General features: G+C 41.2%; 2 protein-coding genes across 2 annotated transcripts in view; one reads left to right on the forward strand and one right to left on the reverse strand.

Moving 5' to 3' along the window:
* Window positions 1-3,600, forward strand: part of LOC119728315 (kinesin-like protein KIF2A) — a 28,569-nt gene extending 24,969 nt beyond the window's left edge. Inside the window, exons 16-17 of the mRNA XM_038200509.1 lie at window positions 13-85; window positions 2,816-3,600. Coding sequence (XP_038056437.1) covers window positions 13-85; window positions 2,816-2,958 — 216 coding nt within the window. The 3' untranslated portion in view covers window positions 2,959-3,600. The remainder of the gene's footprint in view (window positions 1-12; window positions 86-2,815) is intronic.
* Window positions 3,601-16,460: 12,860 nt separating this feature from the next.
* On the reverse strand, window positions 16,461-21,808 carry LOC119728740. The gene is made up of 2 exons (XM_038201099.1): window positions 21,718-21,808; window positions 16,461-19,206 (listed from the first exon to the last, which is right to left on the reverse strand). The coding sequence occupies exon 2, from the start codon at window positions 18,769-18,771 to the stop codon at window positions 17,068-17,070; it is 1,704 nt and encodes a 567-aa protein (XP_038057027.1). The 5' UTR covers window positions 18,772-19,206; window positions 21,718-21,808; the 3' UTR covers window positions 16,461-17,067.
* Window positions 21,809-23,309: the final 1,501 nt, after the last annotated feature.

The following is a 23,309-nucleotide window of genomic DNA, read 5'->3' on the forward strand; positions in this document are numbered from 1 at the left end:
CATTGGCGTTAGGAAACCCAGCAACTAGCAGCTGAAGAAGTCCGGTTGATTGAGATGACTGATGAAGTGGATTATGACATAGAAGGTAAGAATAACCAGGCCTATGCATTGATTGGTGTCTGGATTCTGTTGTTCAGCTACTGGACTATCCCATAGCCTTCAAGCACACAATTAAGTAGGGATGTGCATTGACGGGTAGTACGGGTACCTGAGTACCCGTTTGAAAGAAACACGGGTACCTGTTAAAGAAATCCAGCCCCAAAATTCAAATCTGGGAAGTTGCTGTTCAGATTGTTCATAAAGGTCCGCACGATAACACTACCATATCGGTGCATCAATGCAGCAAGATACAAGTGTGTACAGTGAGCTTTATATCTTAATATTGTAAACTGCAACTTTTGTGAGTGTCATAAATGAGAAACATGTTTTGTTTTTCCATGTAACCTGGTTTTCATTTTGAAAATTCCCCACAAGTGATGTTCAAAACCTTTCTTTTTTCATTGTCTGAGAAGTTACCAAGTAATTTGTAAAGTTGGTTACGGGTACCCGATCCCATGGCTGTATCACATGAGGCAAGTTACAGGCAACTTGTTGCAAGCCATCTCTCAAAATAAGACAGCTGGTTGTTACTTCCCTGGGATGTTCTGAGGATTTTCCATAAACTGTTGGGAAAAAAAATGCACTTCATTCTTTCCGGGGTTGTGTTAGCTTGTTGGGCATTTGATTACCACCATGTTGCCTCTGAAAATGGCCTTGTGTGACTTGGCCCTTAGATTGTCAGGATCCCACAGGAAGTATGTTCCATTGGATCAAATTGGAATTGCGTGGCTTGGGGTCGATGTTTGTTGTCCTATTACCCTGAATCAAATGAAACCCATTGCCTTGTATTGCAGCATATGATGGATTGAATGCCATTGTACCTTCTACCATTAGACATTGTGTGTGATCTCCCAATGTTTTTGTCACCTAAACAAAGTTTGGGAGACACTTACCAGTCCTAAATTCTGTAAACCCGTAGACCTGTTTGTTAAAGTTTTGAAAACTGTATCACTTCTACATGCTTTCATGGATTTTTATGAAACTTGGATGCAGTGACCCTTGGGTGTGAAGACACAATTCTTCATCAGATTACTGAGGTCAAAGGTCATGTAGTGGTCGTTAGAGGTCATTGTTCAAATATGCTTCAGATGTTTCTTTGTCTACAGAATTTCATGGATTTTGATGTAACTTGCATGGAGTGATCCTTGGGTGGGGGTTCATTACAATTCTTCCAAACTTGGAGGTCAAAGGTCATCTAGGGGTCATTTGAGGTGGTCGTTTTGAAAAATGCACAAAATTTTACCTTTTTTTATTAACACAAAACATATAGGGATTGACCGCGGAAAAAGGCAACACATGTGGTCCGAAGACCACTTGTTTAAAGAGCTGTACTTTTTATCCTGGCTATAAGCCGGAGGGGGATATTGAGATAGCGCATTCCTTCTGTGAGTATGTCTTTGTGAGTATGTAAACACCGGCAATCGTGGACTAGGGACAAAAGGGTTAGGGCACAAACAATACGTCCACGATTGACTGATAGTCCATGATTGAAATTCAAGGTTACTATTGCTAAAAACAATCGAAACATTGTCAGTATGAAAACTTTAGAAATATTTTACTCATGAACTTCAAATTTGGTTTGTGGGTTGCTCTGGGTAATCTTATCCAGCCAGGACAAAGGTCAAGCTCACTATTGCTAAAACAATAGAAATTTTCCATTTTGGTTGGGGACAATTACAAGTATCCGTATTAACTGACTTAATGAAACTGCCAGCATGCCAGGGGGATCGCCCAAGTCTCACTTGCGGTATTTTTTGTGTGTGCTTGAAGTCCTGTTAATACCTTGTGCCTAAACTTAATTAAACCACAAAAGGTTTTCATGTTAAAAGAGCAAAGAACAGTATACTTAAAGGTCATGGACACCAAAAGCAAACATTCAAAAAAGAAACTGCCAAAATTTCATAAAACATCCTACTTGATTGTAGATAAATAATAGGATCAAGGATCGTGTGAAATAATTACGCCTAGTATGCTGTCATTTTCAAGAAAAGAAGAATTACCGCCATTTCCTTGCGATAGTTAGGACCAAACCATCACACTTTGAACGGAAACTGTGCTTTGCGTCGAGAAAAATGAAGATGTATTTTCACAGTTTTTTTTCTCAAAAAGTATATCTACTGAGTTGAAGTTTTGACAGGTTAGTTTTGTAATAAACTGTTTCAGATTTATTGTATTGTTGTTCCTTGAATCAGCAAAAACACATTTGTTTTGGTTGCAAACGGTGTCCATTACCATTAAGAGCCATCATTTTGAAGAAAAAAACAGAAATTGGTGATTCCAAAAGATATGCCGAGTGATACATCTTTGGAAATTCATGTGGTGGTTTGTTGAGACTGGCTCCCAGTTCCTCTCTTATCACTCTGCCTTCTCAAATGTAGGAGGCTGGAACCATTCTAGTGGGTTTTATTTAACATGGTGCATCTTCATGTGATCATATTTTTAGTCTGCATCGAAATGTGGAAAAATGCATAGACTTTCACTCAAGCCTGCTGGAACACATTTTTGCCGGGGAGTAGAGGGTTCTTTAGTATATTCCAGCATCCAAAAAGGTTGAGGGTGCTGCAGCACCCACAGCACCTCTCGTTCCAGTGGGCTTGCTTTCACTGTTTTCTCAAAGAGGGAGTTCAGGGGTAGAGTAAAGTTAAGAGCATGTTTTGGTTTCTATTTTATAATGATTTTCTTGATTTTGTCCCCTACCATCTGTCGTCCCGCATAGATTACGTGGCCAAGCTGGATGAGATCCTGACCAAGAAGATTGACATGATAAGCCAGCTCCGAGACAAGGTCAGCAACTTCCGCGGTCAGCTCCAGGAAGAAGAGAAAGCTAGTAAGAACATCAAGAGACCCCCTGCACCATGAGATGAAGACACTCTCCAGTCCCTGCCTAACTCCCCCTCCCCACCCCGCCCCACCCCACCCCACTCCATCCTAAACATGCCAGTCAGAGCTCTGCACAGCAGACTTTTAGTTCTTTAACACTGACCCGTTAGCACTTGTACAAGTTGTACTACATTGTATCACATTGTATTTCTTCCCTGATGAAGCCACAAACCACAGAGTGGTGGGGCGGTTTTAGGCGGTACCCGGAGTAACCGGCAGGGCAGTTTTTGGCAGTACAGGGAGTACTGGGTGAAAGGCAAGTTGTGACTTGTTGCCCTTTGAAGATGGTCAATGCACACAATCGCTGCATTGTAGCCTACTACTTTTTAAAGAATATATAAGTACCAAGATATTTGGATTGTAAGTGCTTAGGGAAGTACTTTAAAAGTACTCTAGTACAAGAACTAAAATGTGTTTGTTAAATGGAAGAAAAAGCCTAGAATACAAGTTGAAGTACTTAATGTATGTACATGTAATAGTACAATCACAAAACATCCTGAAGCAAAAATGCTGTGTCAAGTGCTTTTGAATATTTGTCTGGATCTGAGTTCCCAATAGAGTACCGAAGTGAATACATCATGCGCACAATTATGTGTGTAAAAGACATTAGCGTGTGATTCAGCCCGTGAACCAACACGCGTGCGTACTTCATTTGTTTGCACTACACTTTCTGGTTCTAAATGACGTCACACTTCGGTACTCTAAAGATTGATCCACTTAGCCCCACCCTATAATGCATTGACCAATCACGGCCATGATTAATGTCTGATATATACATGTATGCAATGTCCAACCTGCATGCATAATGACGTGGGCGTCCGAAACATGCATTGAAGGGTACGCGCAGTGGGCTCGGCTGAATGGACCGGTCTATTCATGAATACCACATGAAATTTTATTTGTGTACCATTTTTGAAGTGCACCATTTTGGAAAGAGTTATTGAGTATGGGACTTATAAACATACTAAGTCCTTCCTTCGTTACAAGAAAACCCTTTTTTTACTTGGAAAAAAAAAAGTCCATAATTTTATTCTGGAATTACTGATACTTGTGACTGAAGCAAAAGTCACATGCAATGTAAAGGCCGGTTCATACTCAGTGCAAAAGCGAAGGTGGACGCAAATTTGTGACATCACACAAACTTTTCGCGCTGTGAATTTGCAGAGAACTTCAACACATTTCAACACTGTCAAAGCTGCAACTAGGGGTGTGCATCGGAACCGGGTACCCGAGTACCTGACCGCTGATGTCAGGAACCGGTTCCAGATTATGGGATCGGGTACCTGTAACCAACTTTACAAATTACTCAGTAACTTCTCAGATAATGTAAAAGAAAGATTTTTTTTAATGCCATTTGTGGGGAATTTTCAAAATGAAAACCAGGCAACATGGAAAAACCAAAACAGATTTCACGTTTATGTGCATGTTAATGCACGACAGATGACTCTCGCGAAAGTTGCAGTTTACACCGCAAAGCTATTCAGACAACTTCCGGGATTTGAATTTTGGGGTTAGGTTCTTTTATGGGTACCTGGGTGTTTTAATTCAATAGGGTACCCGGTTCCCGTACTACCTGCGTAAATGCACACCCCTAGCCGGAAATGCACACCCCTAGCTGCAAGGAATGTTTAATGACGTCAAATTTGCATTCACATGAATGGGAACCGGCCTTAACACATTCTGAATTGCTTATCCCCATAGATAGTTTTGAGCATTCCATAACTGTTTTTTGATGACCAAATTTCCATGAGAATATTTAAAGTCAGATCTTGTGTAACTTTAAAAATCTAATTCCGATATCCAGATTGGATACAGCATAAAAGTATGGGAAAATCCTGGCAAAAAAAATTACAATGCTGAAAATTGGCTAAAAAGTCAATATCAATTACAAATTACATCAGTGTAAAACTGTTCATTTTCACGCTGAACACAGTTTGCCTAAAAAAAGCAGCTTTATTGTCCTGGAAACCCGAAGTTGTTTCCTGCGACGAGATTATTCAGAACCATTGTAAATTAGATGCTATTTATGCGACTTTTGTTTTCCACGTATGCATGATACTTGTACAGTTCTAAGGTTAGGAAATCAATATGTAAATATCTGACGTGTTACCAGTGCGTGTGTGTGTTTGTGTATATAGCCTGAAAGCAATCTTGGTTTTGCAATGCAGGGTGCGTGTCTGTCAATACGTCAACCATTGGCCTTTTGTAAATTAATTGATATAAATAAGCCGAATTGAATTCCGAGTGCAAAAATAACTTAAAAGATAGTTGGTCCAGTGGCACCCATAAGTACTAAGTGATGGGTGGATGGTCTTTCTGGTCAATTTAAGTGGAAGAAAATATGCAGTGAATCAATTGAAAGTCAAATTGGAAATTATATTAGACATCAGATGTCCATTGTTTGGTTATGAAAATAAAAGACAAAATTCCAGGTTTGTTTTTGTTGGCTTACAGAGCTGACAAAGAAACTAATAAATCTTGCAAACACGAAACCTATATAAGATGATGAAAGTACATGTATGTATTCAAAATTTCTTGATAATTAAACTCGCCCGAAAAAACCCCACAGGTTTCTGCTAACTGTTGATTCTTATGCAGCAAAGCAAGGAAACTTGGACAGTGTACCGTCACTATCCTGCCAAATTTCATGGCAGTGCTAACTGACGATCACCAGTCCGCGCTAGCATAAGAGTTCTGCGCTAACCCTAGAACCACAGAATCTCAAAGTAGCGGGATGTAAGCATGTGCATATGCCGAAATTCATTCTTAAACATGTAAGAATTCATTGTAAAACATGCTAACCGTTAGTATGGAATTATTATAACGAACACATTATTAATTTCCATTGAAAAGAGTAATGTCTGAAATCAAGATGCCCTTGAGCTAGTGGTTCCAAACGACTACAACAGCTGATCCTTTGACTTGACCAGTTCACGCCGGGATTATTTTGACATTGACCAGACCCAGGCGTGGGATTTGTTTTTCACGAACCTCGATGCCAGACGGGTTCAGGCGGGCTATCTGCGGGTAGCAAACCCTGATATTTCCAGCGTCGCTCACTGCGAGCGGGTCGCCGATAGATATTTCCGGCCTTGCTCGTTGCGTGTATATCCGTCATCCGTTCCGAATACTGCAAAACCTTTGCGTGTATACACGTCATCCGACGTGAACTGGTTAAGTCACTCCGAATTGTTCCTAATGTTGGAAGTTTCATGTTCTATTTGGAGCGACTTTTAAACACCAGTCTAAAAAAAAAGTGTAAACACTAAACATCACAATGAAATTGGTCCTTTTGGTGTTGAATGCTGTTAGAAGAAACCGCAGTATCATCTGGATGTTTAATAGTAACTAATAATCAGTTCATAATTGATTGTTTAACTGTGTGGTAATTTACATTCAACATTCAAAATGATAGGATAAAGACATCACTTCCTATTCAACAGATGTCTCATCGCACACTATGAAGAAGTGGTGAATATATCAAGTCCAGTTGATATCATTATTGAATTATACATAGATATGTTTACTGTATTTATTTTTTACATAATTCTCGTACCAAAGCATTCCTTCACTGTGTTGCATATTTTGTGTTGCATATTTTGTGTGCCATTATGCAGACTACTGTTCCATGTTTATTTCTTGGCATCTGCACAGAATATTTCCCAGCTTTATCCGTCCAGTTTCAGTCACTTGTATGCTGTTTTGTTTGCCTCTTTGCCTGTCGTTTTTCTGTTTAATGGTTAATGTATCCGTTTCAGATGAATATGATTGTTTTATGCATGATTTAGACGTGCTTATGAACCCTGGAACGTGTTGATATAGTTCGGACAAAGTACAGTACAGTCTGTGCTATTGAGAAAGCATTTTTAAGTAGACCTGGGGACAAGGTTGCTGCAGTCTTGATAGAAAAGATTCAATTTTGTTTCGGATAGTACAGGCCAGTTTGAATTTATGCTTTGCGCCCAAACGAACGTTAATATGTGCCAGTCACATATTTTTCATATACACTCATTGATCAATCTGTTTGAAGAGAGAAAATTGAAAAAGTGTAATATTAAACGTTCATAACCAGCTGATCATCTGAAATTGAGCAAAACTTTGATACAAAGAAACTTGTAAATTAAATATTTGTCAGTTTAACATCATACACCATATCTCTGCTGTACTTTGCATGCTCACCTCGAAATACTGTACCAATAAAATACGACTGTTTGAAATGTCTTCACTGCTGTTGAATGCAACGTTGTCTCGTCTGGAGTTTTGTTCATTGGCTCTAAAAGTGATTCAGATGTGGTAAACTGTTAAGATTCTTTGCAGTGTCTCATTTGATGTGGTTGTTTTATTGACAGGGTTGGCTTTTTCAAGATTTTATGTACGGGAAATTAATTTTCGATCAAGTTTTCGTGTTTGACTTTGCGCACAGTAATCTCCTACACAGCAACGACAGCCAGAATGCTGTTCCATCAAGCACCGGTCCTCCCCTACCTCTTAATTAATTATACTGGCTCCATTGTTGGAAAGAGCTGCAAATGCGCTATGATTGATACGATTCAGCTAGCTCCAAGCCAGTATATGTATGCACAGTACACAGGAAAACCCATAGAGGGATATATACACAATATTCGCTAGTCAATATTGGAGCGGGAGTGTAGGCTTTCGAATAATCAGGGCTCGCGTGTGGCAGTGTTGACAATATTGATTGCTTCCAAAGGGCACCGGCTGGCCAATTTGCCGTTGCCTTGGCAATTAAAAGACTGATATTTTACAGTAAAATTTGTTCTGCTGTGGATACGTTCGTGTTACATCAACAGGCTAGTGGTTTTATACCAACCAAAGACATTATGGGGAGAAACTATATTTGTTTCCTAATTTGTAATAATTTGCCAATCTTAAAGGACCATGTAATGTAATTTTTGTTAATGCAATGCTTGGAAATTGACCTTTGTGTCTCATTTAATGTTACATGTATTTTCGATTTTCATTATGACATTCTGAAGGGCGTTTTGGTGCCTATTTGGGTTTTTTTTATGCTAATGCATTCTGCATATTCATGAGCAAAAATGTGATGTCATCAGTTTCAGGCAAAAACCTCAATGTTACAGCTATTTCAGCATCAACAGTTGCTTCAATTTTGGATATTTTTCTGTCATAAATTTTCTTTTCTTTGGTGATTCGTTGTTGTTTCAATACATGACAGTAGTCCAATGAGCAAAGTTTTCCCCCAAATGTTTTCAGTGAGAAACTTTTGGGATCACAATTTTAACAGAAAACCCTTAAACTGAACAGTGTATTCCTGAAATGACATCACAGCAGCAGCGCCCTCGTTTTTCCAAGAAAAGCATGGAAAATTAAAAAAATTTAAAAAGTGCCCTTTTCAATGAAATTAACCAAAAAGGGATGTCAAATAGTTTTCATACATTTAATAGGAGTAGAAAGTTGCACAAAATATGAGCCAAGTACAATTTATGTCATGAGCGTTTTAAATCTCTGTCATCTCAATCAGGTTTAACAAATGGATTGTTTGCTGTCACGGACAGCTTACTCAGAATAAACTTAGATATCTGGGGAGTGTGGCGTAGTGGTTAGGGTTCGTGACTCATGATCAGAGGGTTGGTAGATCGAATCCGGCTGCTGGTCATATGTTGTGTCCTGGCCTTGGGCAAGCCACTTCACTCCCACTTGCCTCTCTCCACCCAGGAGTATAAATGGATACCAGCATTATAACAAAATATTATAGAATTATACCTGGGGAGTAACCCGCGATGGATTAACATCCCATCCGAGGGGGAATAGAAATACATGTTTTCTCAATCGTTTCGTGCGATTTTTTTTTAAGATACCGACTTATGGCAATTCCGACTTGAGTCAAGTCTAGGGCGAACCCAGTGGCGCCCAACGGTTACTTTAATTTGTGATTTTTCAAGCCCGCGTTCAACTCCACATCGTTTCACACTTGTTTCGTGCAAAGCGAGCTTATTTCGCTCTGTTGCTACTGTTTCGAGCCCTGGCGAGTTTCAATGTGGGTTGAAAATCTGAACCCTGGTCTGGAGCGCGGTTGAGTTTAGGGTTGACACATTTCAAGTGTGAAACGCCTCGTGTCTTCAACCCTGCGTCAACCCCGAGATGTAGGGGGAAAAGTGATCGATCGCTCATTCACTAAAAACCAGACCTGTGCCCTTTGGGCTTTGTGCCCCCTCCGATCCCCCACCCCCATCAGAATTTGGAGAAGGCGAGAAAAAACTTTGTAGGCTACTGTTTGAAACTATGACCAAACCCATGTTGTGCTGCCTTTAGAAAAGTGAGGCCTCTAAGGGGTGCACACATGATGTTCCCCAGTCCCTATTAAGTTCCCCAGTCCTTACGGTTATGGTTAGGGATATGGTTAGGGTTGGGGACCGGGGAACATAGGGACTGGGGAACATAGGTGAGCACCCGTCCCTCGTCCCTATGTTCCCCAGTCTCTATGTTCCCTGATCTCCAACCCTAACTCTATTAACCATATAGGACTGCATATAGGGACTGGGGAACATCGGGTGCCCCCCCCCCCCCCGTAAGTGCTCTACTGCATGGGACCCATTTACGCTACTGACTCAAAACAGCCAAACATCACATTGGCATAGATCAGTGCATGATGATATTGATAACCCATTAATCGATAAATCAACAAACCTATCTGTCAATCAAATCCCAGCAATCAGATATCTAACGCTCAGTCACTAACTGAATTCTGCTCTCTGCTATAGGCTTTATGTCATTGTGTCTCTGAAAAAAAAACAATGATTAGGTCTCCATTAGTTCGCAGTATATAGGCCTATACTAACAAAGGAAGATTGTAATAAGAGCATTAATTTATATTAAATGTGACTGTAAGCCTAACAATGCGCTGCAAAGATCAATCAGGTCATACAGTCACCAACTGGCGTTCTCGCACTGATTAACTACCCGGGTCTAAATTCAATCCAGACGATGTTTTTTTTTTTTCAGTTGTATTGTCATTCACTAGTGACGCACAAAACCCACTTCAGAAATGTAGAGCAACTTCAGTAGCCAAGTATCGTGTTCTATAAACCGGCGATATAAATATCTAATTGGGGCATAATAGGCTTGCACTATGTGATTTCATCGAGGCTTCGGGAATTGATACAATTCAAGCAGCGTGGAATTTGGAATTTTGAAAGTACACGACATAATCGGGCATACATGTACATGTACAGACAAAATGTACACAATGTACACGTACAGTGTGGATGCTCGGATTAGGTATTTCGTAGGCCCAAGTAGTGTTCCGTATGCCTTATATACTCCGTCCTACGCACCGGCCGCGAAATTCAAAGAGCACCATACAAATCAAGGGGGTCCGCTCATAAGTCCGACGCCTCAAAATCGCATCCCCTAACCAAATAAAGGCCCATAAGTCCGACGCCTCATAGCTCCGACGCCTCATATCTCCGACGCTTCGTAAGTCCGACAAATTAAACGCCTCGTCATAAAACGGACTTATGAGGCGTCGGACTTATGAGGCGTCGGACTGCGAGTGCGAAGACTAAACGGCGTGGAGGCCGCCTATTAGGGCCCCAGACAAAAATGGATTCTAGACGCTCTGTGGTGCGCGATCTGAGGCAATTTCTGACCACTTTAACCATTTTGTTTTAGCAAAAGATCATCATTTTAACATAATTTTGAAGGTTAACAAGGTTTGGAGTAATTGAACGAGCTTTTCTGAGCTATGGAATCAAAATACAAAATGTAGGCTACATTTTTTTTATTTGGGGACGAAAATAGGTGTGTTTTTTTGTGTGTGGGGGGGGGACGACATGTCCCCCGTTCCCCACATTGACATATACCCTTTCACATGGGAGCTAATATTTGTAATATTGTTTTCTTAAAATGTATCATTTTTTTATACACACTGTATATCTGTGTGTATAATTATGTGTATAAAAAGGGAAAATCTAACAAATCGCGGTTACATGGAAGAGTGGTATATACCTTCATTTCCTGATCCCTGATGCAGTCATGGATGACTGAGAAACATGGATATCAAAACAAACTCATACTTTTTGCCAAGTTGGTATTATTTCGCGGCAGCATGAACTGGCCATTCAACGCTCATTGTGGACTCCCCTTCCAAAAGTGCACAGTGACTGTGCAGTTAGACATGAGCTCATTCGCCACTCGGATTCAGCTCAATGCGGCAAAAGACGATTTTTACCTTCCCCTTTGAAATCAATGTTACTCAGTCATTCGTGACTGCCGGGGTGCAGGTAAGGTGGATATAAATAGAAATCTACACAAACCACCTTTTAAAGGCATAAAAGGATCATTTACTTTTCATGCAATTTGTTCGTTTCCAATAATGCGGCCACTCAAAATCCAAAGAAGAATATTCAAAACCTAACCGGTTGAAGTTTCAGCTGAGTGGATATTCAATTTTTGAGAAAACAGTCGAAAAGCCATGTACAACCTTCAATGATCACGAAACACGATTTCGTCTATCTATGGCACTCTTTATTCCAAATATCAGTCAATTGACTGATGTTGTAAATCACCCATATTTCTTGATTTCTTCTACAAATGACAGCAAGCCAAACAGAATCATTTCACGGGGTGTTTAGTAGATTTTTATTATAATAATTCGGTGGGCTACTTTTGGGATAAATGCGAATGATCCTATTATGCCTCTGGATGCAACCATGCTAAAGTACAAATTGTCAATCTTTAAAATATATATATCTTTGGATTACCTTTTTGATACACACTGGACAGTCCTATTGGTCCAAAATGTCGTTAAATTTACATAATCATGGGGGGTGTAATTACGACACTGTCTTTTTCGTGAATTCGCTTTCCATTGTGTTGTTATTCGAAACAAAGGCGAAGGTATAATACACGTAATAAACACCTCAGATTGGGGTTCCAAAAACGATAATCCAAATTGGTGCAGCCAGGATTTTGTACCGCAGGTGGAACAGGGCCTAACTTCTTTTGCAGTGGAAATTTCAAAACGGTATTGCCTTTTACGACCGTTTAAATTTTATGTGTACCGTGACCTGTTACTTTGGACTCTTTTTAACTATTCCCTGCCACTATTCCTCTGCTGAAAGTTGTATCAGATTGTAAAACTTTTTACGGCACACTTTTCAAAGATGTTCCTATTTTTAGAATTGTTTCATAACAATTCATTCTTACCACTACTCTCTTTTGTAATCATTCTCAACAGCGGAGCGACCGCATGCTGCTACCGTGAATCTCTACAAATTCCCCCATGAATAGATTAGGGCCTAGACCTGATTCCGTCTATAATCTCGGCGTTTGGTCCCATCATCAAACAAGGCCATGCGCATTGAGGTAAGCCGCGCGTGCATTCTGATCAGCGGTAAACTTTGAGGCCGTCGGACTTACGAGGCGTCGGACTTACGAGGCGTCGGACTTACGAGGCGTCGGACTTACGAGGCGGCCCCAAATCAAGCCAGGGCAAACTGGTATAGGTCCCAGCTCTAAAAACCTGTTGGCACCAAGGCCATCCATCGCTAAGTGGGGGTGGTACACAGTGGCGTAGCCACGGGGGGGGGGGGGGGGGGGGGCACGAAACCTTGTCCCCCCCCAGTCGCTCCCCCCCCCCCTCCACTGAGATTTTGAGTTTCTAAAAAAATTATCATTGATCTACACGACGCCCCCCCCCCCATGAAATGTTCCAGCCCCCCCACCCCCCCCCCCCCCCCCTTCCCCCTGAAAAATTCCTGTCTACGCCACTGGTGGTACATATCTTGATCAGAACTACTGCGAGTGCGAAGGCATAAAAGGATCATTTGCTTTTCATGCAATTTGTTCGTTTTCAATAATAACACCACTCAAAATCCAAGGAAGAATATTCAAAACCTAACCGGTTGAAGTTTCAGCTGAGTGGATATTCAATTTTTGAGAAAACAGTCGAAAAGCTAAGTACAACCTTCAATGATCACGAAGCACGATATCTATGGCACTCTTTATTTCCAAATATAAGTCAATTGACTGATCGTTGGAAATCACCCATATTTCTTGATTTCTTCTACAAATGACAGCAAGCCAAACAGAATAATTTCACGGGGTGTTAAGTAGTTTTTTTGATAATAATTCGGTAGGTTACTTTTGAGATAAATGCGAATGATCCTATTATGCCTCTGGATACAACCGTGCTAAAGTACAAATTGTCAATCTTTAAAATATATCTTTGGATTACCTTTTTGATACACACTGGACAGTCCTATTGGTCCAAAATGTCGTTAAATTTACATAATCATGGGGGGTGTAATTACGACACTGTCTTTTTCGTGAATTCGCTTTCCATTGTGTTGTTATTCGAAACAAAGGCGAAGGTATAATACACGTAATAAACACCTCAGATTGGGGTTCCAAAAACGATAATCCAAATTGGTGCAGCCAGGATTTTGTACCGCAGGTGGAACAGGGCCTAACTTCTTTTGCAGTGGAAATTTCAAAACGGTATTGCCTTTTACGACCGTTCAAATTTTATGTGTACCGTGACCTGTTACTTTGGACTCTTTTTTAACTATTCCCTGCCACTATTCCTCTGCTGAAAGTTGTATCAGATTGTAAAACTTTTTACGGCACACTTTTCAAAGATGTTCCTATTTTTAGAATTGTTTCATAACAATTCATTCTTACCACTACTCTCTTTTGTAATCATTCTCAACAGCGGAGCGACCGCATGCTGCTACCGTGAATCTCTACAAATTCCCCCATGAATAGATTAGGGCCTAGCCTGATACCGTCTATAATCTCGGAGTTTGGTCCCGTTGTCAAACAAGGCCATGCGCACTGAAGTAAGCCGCGCGTGCATTCTGATCAGCGGTAGGCCTAAACTTTTTCTCTATTAGTATTACAGTTTAATATAGGCCTATATGTCTGAGCTGTCGATTGAACCGTGATTGAACACATGATTACATGTTTAAAGCTTGGTGATATCAGAATAATTCGCCGTTCTGATGAGGCCCTGATTTTAGTTGGTAGAAAACTCTTTGTTCCCGTCGCCATTATAAAATGTAAGTGCTTTGGAGTTAGGCGACTTTCAAATTAGCAACGAAACTGAGGACTCTCTCCCTTGGGGAGAATTGTTTAAAAGAAAAAAAGGTCCTCCGTTGTCATATACTGGCTATAAGCACTGACAGTGCAGAAACATTTAGACCTACAACTCAATAACTCAATTAGCATAGCGCTTACAAACATGAAGAAATTTACCAGTGAAATATGACTATAAGCTTAAGGGTACACTTTGGAAAAATTTCTCTCATGAGAAAGTGGTGGTTCTGAAAAGAGCCAGTGGTGAGAATGAATCTCGATGTTTTGTTCTCAAGAGACTGCTGGACTGCTGGAGGATGCTACGAGCGAGGCCCTCGTTTATAAATACTCCATCACACGTTTATGCTGCGTCATGTATACGTGTCGAACAAAATACATGTCCCACTTTTGATCCTAACTAACCCCGTTGTTTACCAATGGCATTAAACCAAAATTTCAGATCATGTGAGCAAGGCATGACAAATTTTATGGAACGAGTTTTATCTGCTCTGTGCAAGAGGTTGAGGTTTAAACGCCATACGCCACAATTATCATTTTCAGAATGTCGATACAGCGCCGAGACGGTGGCGGAAGGCTCGCGCTGCGACCGAAAGCTTCCGAAGGAATGCAGGATCACCCCTGATGTCACTGCACACCTCCTCGATCGTGTGTTGCACCAAACGATCAAGGAGGTATGCAATGACATCAGGGGTGATCCTGCATTCCTTCAGAAGCTGTTGGCCGCAGCACGCGCCTTCCGCCACCGTCTCCAGCGCTGTATGGACATTGGAGACGCGAAGTCGAAAGTGGCAGACCCTGAAAGTGAGTATTTTTTTCGTACGGCGTTTAAATCCCACCCTCTTGCACAAAACTCATGAAACTCGCTCCATACGTTCGTCATGCCTTGTTTAAATGATCTGACATTTTGTATTCCATTGGTAAATAAAACGACAGATTTATTTAGGATCAAAACAGTACTGACATGTTTTGATTTGTTGACACGTAGTACCATTTTTGAATGTGACGGTACCTACATGTATGAGACGTCGGGATCGTTTTGCTAAAGAACCAGACAAGGTTTCCCTTAATGCGCATGACTGTATAACTGTTCACCGAAACCCACAACACTTATCCTCCTTATAATGAAACTGGAGGATTTACGCAAGGGAGGATTATACCACCAATTCACCGGGACAAGATCCAGTGAATACAACGGTGGTATTTTTAAGTTAAGCCCGTCCGCGGATTACCGACTGTTAGTGTTTGTTGCCAAGCTACTCCAAGTTCTAACGACCTCTTCGCGGATAACCCAAAAACTACTCGAAAAAAGACACGATTTGTTTGGGTTTGCTGAAGGCGCAAAGCATAAAAACACTTAACGTGAACGGTCTCATAATGGCCACTTCTTGCGTCAACATTGTCGTGCTTTGTTGGGGTTTTTTTGTGGGTTTGCTTCTACTTTTTTTTACTTCTCCAAAAAAGAAGAAATGTCTACAGTATATGTATATATCTTTTCCGGTGGGCCATTTTTGTTGAACAAATTGTTGAACAAAATGCAAATATTTGTAACAAGGAACGAGTTCGTGTTCTATTAAATTACCAGTCAATTATTAACCAACAATTTTTTTGCAATCGATATACAGATAATTCATACATCGCTCAACAGTATTAACATATAATTGAATAAACACATTTTTTTTTAAAGTTAGATTGTCAATTTTTACAACCAATTGCGAACTGGATGGACTGTGCTGTCACACTTAAAATGATGCTTCTCGAAAATATTGCACTAAACAGCAATCGCTGCATCGTAGTACATTCCTCACGATATAGTAGTTGGCCAATCTCCTACAGTTAAAAGTAAACGCTTCATGAAAAAAAAAACCTCAGCGAAATTACCGAAATGATTATTTCGAAGGAGAGGATTCAAAGACGCTACGAAGTTCTTCCCCAAGAAAGCAAAATTCTCAATTAATTATACCAAATTCTTCTATTAAAAAAACCCAGCCCTTTTGTCGTTCTATCGTGTCAAAAAGAGTTAATCATTGCAGAGTTACTCATTTATAATGTCCCCCCATTTTCGACTGATTTATGTGAATACGCATGACTTATTAATACGAGGGAAAACAGATGGTCCAACCTTATTTCACGGTACTGTTGACACACACATTATACTGGTGAATATTTAACCGGAAAAGCAAGCAAACAAATGAAGCTTTTTAGAGCTTTACGTGTGATAACGAACCACAAAAAAATGGCTCCATACATAATGATACTAGAGTGACATGAATAAGTTTGTCATTGGAAAGAGCGAGATGTGAGATTGAAGATATGGAAACTTTAACATCAAGTCAAACTATTTAGAAATTACATCCAATAATGAAAAATTGTCTGCGAAAGATATTTTGCGGGAAAACAAATGGTTAGGCTGCTCAGATTTATCCAAGACTAGGAATTGGTTACAACAATAATAATAATGAAACTGTTGGTAAAACTGAAAAGGAAACCTCAAATTCCGGTGTAATAGCCACTAACACTGTGACATCGCATTTTTCTATCTTTATCTTATCGACAAAATCAGGTAGTTCAGCAAATAAGTTAGAACAAACTATCCACTGTAAATATTTACAAGTGCTTTATATTACATTAGAGCTTTTAATGCGATAAGACAAGCTGATTTTTAGTGTTCTTTACGCTGATAAATAAATACCTGAAGGAAAAAAAATACAGGCACTTAAGCTCTGTTCTGTTCTGCTCAATTATTTTGGCTTTTCAAAGTTTTGCAAGGTGCATTGTTGTTCTTTACTTTTGGTACTGATTTATTCATAAGCAAAATGCGAGTGAAGCTTTGTATGAACTTCTCATGGCGGATCCGTATGTAATTCTCCAAGGCACAGTGTTCAACATTTCTAAGCCATGCATGATTGATCAGTTAATGGTTAAGCAAAAAGAACATGAGAAAAATACCTTGGTAACAAGAGGCTTGTGGGTCGTTTTACAGAGTAAAGGTAAAAGATAATACAGATGTGTTTAAAGGCTTCCAGAAAGACCAAGCAATTTTCTCCTGTTAACCACACGTGTTCCCGTTCCCCCGTCTGTTTTTCGACCGTGATTGTTGTGGCTCTCAGACGGGGCGGTGGGGGCTAAGTTACCGGCCGGCCGTCCACCGTATCGCCGGTACAGGTCCTGTTTAGCCTCGTCGAACTGAAACCTTCCGTTCTCGATGAAACTTGCCCTGCGTTTCATCATCAGGCGGAACTCCTTGGCTTTGACTAAATCAGCGATATTGCGGAAGGTCAGTGGTTTGGAATCGATGCTATCTTTAGGAGCCATGTCTGCAATTGTCGTGAGTTTGGCTCGGACGATCTCCCAACCCCGGTGTCTGCGCGGTTCGCTCAGTTCGTTATTGTTCGTGTCATCCGTATGCTGAAGTTTACCGTCTTTGGGCATGTCGCCCGAACCCCCCACTGTTGACGATTGGTCTTTCCCGACAGTTCCCCCCAAATCCCCGTTGTTCTTTGCAAGGACCGATGTTTGTAGGGAACTCCATCTCTTACTCAGTAACCGTTTACCAACTGGAGGGGTCGGCTTTTTGGAGGGTGCGATTTTCAAATCATCCAAAGCCAGCCTGTACTCATCACTCACGTTAGAGCTGATTTTCTTCTTACGAGTCAGTAGGAGCAAGTCAGCGTGCACGGCATTTACATCTTCCTCGTCATCGAGCTTTTCTTCGGGTAGTGACCGGCTCTGCAATCCTCCAGCTCCTGCTGCCAGGCCTTTACGTGAGCCCGGCCCATGCTGGGAATACGGAGGTGGTTGCGGCGTCGCCATGCCCGCGTTAGACGCTGGCGACGAGTGGGTGATGGACGGTAAGACTGACGTGGATTTTCTCCTGCTTCTCCCACTTGAAACCTCCCGTAAATTACTTCCGAGTGTCGGCACCGGGCTGCTGGCAGATTCACCTGCCGAGCTCAGCCGGCGGGTTCTCCGGTGGTTGGCCGAGCTGTTTGGTGGTCTCGGGCTGATGTTTTCACTGCTATCACCGTGTGATGTATCGCTGACGGTGTTCACACGCGATGATGATGATAACGATGATAACACATGGTTGTGCGCATGCCGCATCGCCCCGTCATCGACATTCAACGCAGGTGTTCTCTCTCGCTGTTTCAACAGTGATCCGGGTCGCCTCCTCTCCCTGCTGCCTGGCAACGTTTCCTCGGCCACCTGCATGATGACAGGTCGATGGGGGTACAGGTGTTTCCCCGACTCAGTCAATGACGGCGATGTCGAGTTGTCAACTCCATGACTGCTCTCCTGGCTGTCGTCTGACACTGACCTACGGCGCACGATGCTCCTGTGTTTATCCAAACCCTCACCCCGCACTAAATCTCCACTTGAGAAACTCTTACTTTGAGCTCGTCTTTGATTTGCACTCTCTCTACGATCCTCGGTTTTAATCTCCCTATAAGCTGCTTTCCCTTTGGAATATGCCCGCTCACTATAAGCCCGTAACCTTCTCCCCGTAGTAGCAGCATACGGATGATGATTAGCCTCATGGTTCTCATAATCAGCCGCGGTGTTGCCTAGAAACCCCGCTCTCTCATCTAGTTGTAATTCCGTCTTTGTGGAATACAATCCAGCGGGGATAGAATACCTTCTCACCCGCTGACTGGAGACAGGCCTCGGTCGCTGGACCGGGGTAGCCCAACGATCATCTCCCTCCATGCCTGCCATTGGCTCTTCCCCCAACACTCAAAAAGAATACCTACAGCAACTTGTTCATTCATGGAAGGTCGACTGGTTTCGTAGCACGAGAGCGTTAATAATGATGTTTGAGTAATGTGAAGACGACAAAAACGTCAGACAAAGCTAAGCATGTAGTTCCCGAGGCCAAATTGGCCAGGGCAATGGCCCAGTCCGTAATTTGGGAATCACTACAAATCGTAGTTTTTGTTCAGATCTTCTTGCGGAAAATATCCGGACAAAAACAGTCACTGCTGAGGCACGTTATCGCGGTAAACTGCTAAGGCAAAACTAATATCCGCAGCTTTTCTTCAGATCACGGTGCAAATGAGATCCCAGTTGAAAAAGACCTTCGAGAGATTTTCAATGGAAATGTTTCCAACACTGAACGCACGATCTCGTTTCGCTGAATCTCGTCGAAAACACCTTGAATATAAACACAAGAATTGTATAAATCTTTCCGTTGAATTCTGTTGAATTATTGTTTTCCTATAACGGCCGAAATATTTACATAAATGCCGGGTTTAATATTGATTTGGCACGTTTACCATTTCACATTGACCAAAATGACTGATGTCTCAGCATTGAGTTTGGCCTCTCGGGGACATCACTATTATCCAATCACAAAAGTATTTTCGAGGTGTAACACCGTCGCATACATTTGGTATGGGCCTACTAAGTATTTTATACAAGGATATTTTAGGCGCAGCCTCGCAGGTTGGTATTCTCCATCCATCTTAACGACCAAATCGGGGTCAGTAATTGAATTGGACCGCAGTGGAGTAGAAATCCCCTTTTTGGGTTTCTCTCACACTTTCAGAAGCGATGATTAATTTCCACGGCTCTGGGTTTTAAAAAGCTCTGTCTCCAACAAGATGAATTAAGCAGTGACTATAATTATATCCATCAACATAATGACCAATTTTCTGGAAAGAGAAAAAAGTGGAAGGCCGTAAGACTTTACGAGTGCGCCCAAGCGTCGATTAGCAAACACCAACCTAATCATAATAAAACAAAATCACGGGAGACTGCAACGACGGTTGTCATCATAATGCTCCGTTGGAAATTATTAATCTGTACAACAGTTTATTGTGGACATTATTCTGTAACTGCCGACTGGTGTAGGAGCCCGCCGTTTTCTCATTAACTTGTCATTTTCACTTGATTAATTGGTTTGTAATGAAAGGGCTATGAACTCTTAGCATGTGCGCGCTAGCAGCATTTATTTCAACATAATAGGTGGAATTAACGCATAATACAATGACTATCCCTAATTCCTGAAATTTAAAGAAGAAAAATCAAAAGAAGTAGGCCTATATTCATTTATATAGCCTATAATTTAGGTTTTTCAATATACTCTAAATTGGATGACATAGCGGCAAATTATGGTAACCGCATAGGCCTTCGCATGTTGCGTTGCATTATATGGGACAGTTTTGGGCTGTGTTATCATTGAATTTGAGCTGAAAGCTCATAATAATTAGCGTTAATACATGTATGCAAGAAATAATTCGGATGGCGTTGGGTAATTTACACGGTGCAATTTGGAGTGGACTCTTATTCATCGGATGACACTTTTTACTCTCCCGAAGAGCGCCCCCTTAAGTTAAGAAGCTGCCATTACATATAATCTTTAAAAAATCTAATTCCTTCAGTTTTTAAAAAAGTACAATGTACAGTTGTTCTGAAGAGGCAAACACAAGTCAGTACTTTTCTAGATGCTCACAATATTATTGTTTGCACATTACCGCAATTACATTTATAAAATCGAAAAACATTAATGCTCAGCATCACACACACAAAATGTTCCGAGGTCGTATTTTTTTATTACATCGTGTTTTCTCAACTCAGCGTGTTATTGCAGTGCCCTAACATTTTATTTACGACAGAGCATGATCCGTTACAGCCACATTAATCCCGACCATGGGTGGATCAGCTTTATCTTATCGTGAATATAATATATAGACTGGTTGTAGACTCTATTGTATTGGTCACATTCAGTTTTAGTGCATCGCAAATTTGTCGAGTGTTCAGGTAGAAACTTGAACAAACAATAAATATAAAGTTCAAAACTGCATTTTAGCATTCAATGGTTCCCCTTATACAGTAACGGGGGCCTAGACACTGGACTGCCTCCGTATCTAGGACGCGTATCCTGGATACGGCGGTAGTCACGCATCGGGACCCATTTATTATGGGCCACAGTTCCCCATGACGACTTTTGCGGTTGTTAACTGCGGTTAATTATAGTCAAGCAATATAATTGGAAAAGTATGTTCGTCTGTGTTTGAATTGCACAGCCTTTGTGTTTGAGTATCGGACTGACTCACCGACTCCCATACTGACTGCCTGGCCGTGCTATCGTATAGGGTTACCCCGTATAACACCAATAAATGGGCTCAATCCGGCCCATTGCTGTGCAGACTGATACTTCCAGCGAATAGCCTTTCTGAATCAATGGAGTGTTCAATGTAGGGCCTATATGCTTTGGACCAGCTTTACCATAGGCTTGCCTATAGTCTTGTTAAATTGGAAGCCAGAAAAATAAAGTATTTTTCGGGATAGTCAATTCGAAATACTGCTGTGGTACTTTTTGCTTGCTTACTGTTGTCCGTTACAAGAACATTTTGTTATTTTGATACCTTTCTGACGGCCATTCATTAAAAAGTACAGAATCTGGTGCATGTTTCGTTATTAGTCGCTTTTACACTTTGTATTCTCGGAAAACTCGATGTCAGTCATTACTAGGCCTATTTGGATTGGATGTTTACAGCTGAGTTGTTTACGACTTCGATTCCCCGCGCATTTGTTGTTTGTATAAAATGCATCGCTGTCCAAATACTAGAAGGCTTGCCTTTTACTTGTCCACATTTACCAAAACAAAGTAAAAGGGCTACGTTTCTATCCGAAGTACAGAGAAAGTGAACGTGTACATACCGTAAAACCATCGTGGACCTCTGGAATGGTTGAATTCTCGGCAACTGATGTCGACATTAACATAACATAATGCTACATGTAGTATCCAGCATTGTATGGCTGTGCGCGGCGTGGTTTGCTTTGTTGTGCTGGTTTTAATCAGGGTTCAAGAGTCGAAGATGATCCCGCCAGATAAAGATGATTGATAGGAATATAACGAGCAAGTAATGACTTTTTTTCTCTATTCTATTCTAATAAACATTATTGCACTACAGGTTGATGACGAAATGGGCTCAAATTTGCATCAGCACAGGAGAGTAACAAGGGCCTACTCAAAAAAGTATCAAACTATGATGGATGCACAATCGTTTTGATTTTTCTGCTTCGGGTAAAGTGCAGATATGGAGAAAAAGTTTATTTGTTTGTTTGTTTGTGTGTTTGTTTCTGTTTGTATTTTATTTTGGCCGTATTCCCGCTCCAACTTAGCTGACGGACAAAACTGGCTGTGTTTATTTGTTATCTTGAATATTGTAGAACGATGCGTTTCAATCGCAGGTCAGACGTGTGCCCTAGCTATTATAACACAATCAACTTCCAAATGTTTGTTCAGTACTCTGCAGTGTATACATGTAGTGCGGTGATAAAGTCCGCTTGGGGTCGGCATAATAGTTTAGCCTACTATCAGTTGATCACATAGACCATGTGACATTATGTTGTTGTTACAGGGCACATGGTCTATGATCGGCCTCTGTTTTACACATGCTGAAAGTTTGTAGTGCATCCTGCGCAGGGCTTTCGTCCCAGGTTAGGCAACGCATCTGCATAATTCATTAATTAATTAGGAAAGGCCTATACTAGAAGGGAATTTATGCAACCTTACTGATTTCTTATTTGGTGCAATGAAAGTTGTGATAACTTCGAGTTATAGACCTAATGCCTTGAGGCGGAGTCGGAGGGCAATAGTTTTGTATCACTAGGATAGGCATGAGCAAACCTTTTGTGCATTCAGCTGATAAGCATTCCACAGATTCATGCAATAATTCTGAGGAATTGGAAATAAGTGGTTTTGTAAATCAGAGAACAGCCTCGCATACATGAAGGCTCTAACGCGTAGGCCAGCTACCAATGAAGATGAGAAATTACTGCAGGCTGACCTAGACAACCTCATTGGATGGGCTACTATGTGGGGTATGCGATTTAATGCGAGCAAATGTAAATCGATGCGAGTCTCTCGGAAACGCAACCCTGGGTGAACCTGCCTATGAGATGGATGGAGTGGGTCTTGAAGCAACCAAGGAATTTACGTACCTGGGCATAAAAATCCAACATGACTTGGGATGGGAAAATCAGACGCAGCATGCTGTTACCAAGGCAACGAGAGTCCTCAACTTCATCAAACGAAATTTCTACATGAGCTCCAAAAACGTTAAGGAAAGGTTATATTTCACACTTGTCCGGCCACTCTTAGAATATGGTGTAGCAGCATGGAACCCTTATAAAATCAGTCATCAGTCTGCGATAGAGAAAATTCAGCACAGAGCTGCACGCTTCGTTCATGGAGATTACACCAGACAGAGTAGTGTCTCCCACATGTTATCGTCTCTTGGATGGGA

This window comes from Patiria miniata, unplaced genomic scaffold (assembly GCF_015706575.1).
Source record: "Patiria miniata isolate m_02_andy unplaced genomic scaffold, ASM1570657v1 HiC_scaffold_20, whole genome shotgun sequence".
Classification (NCBI taxonomy): Eukaryota; Metazoa; Echinodermata; class Asteroidea; order Valvatida; family Asterinidae; genus Patiria; species Patiria miniata.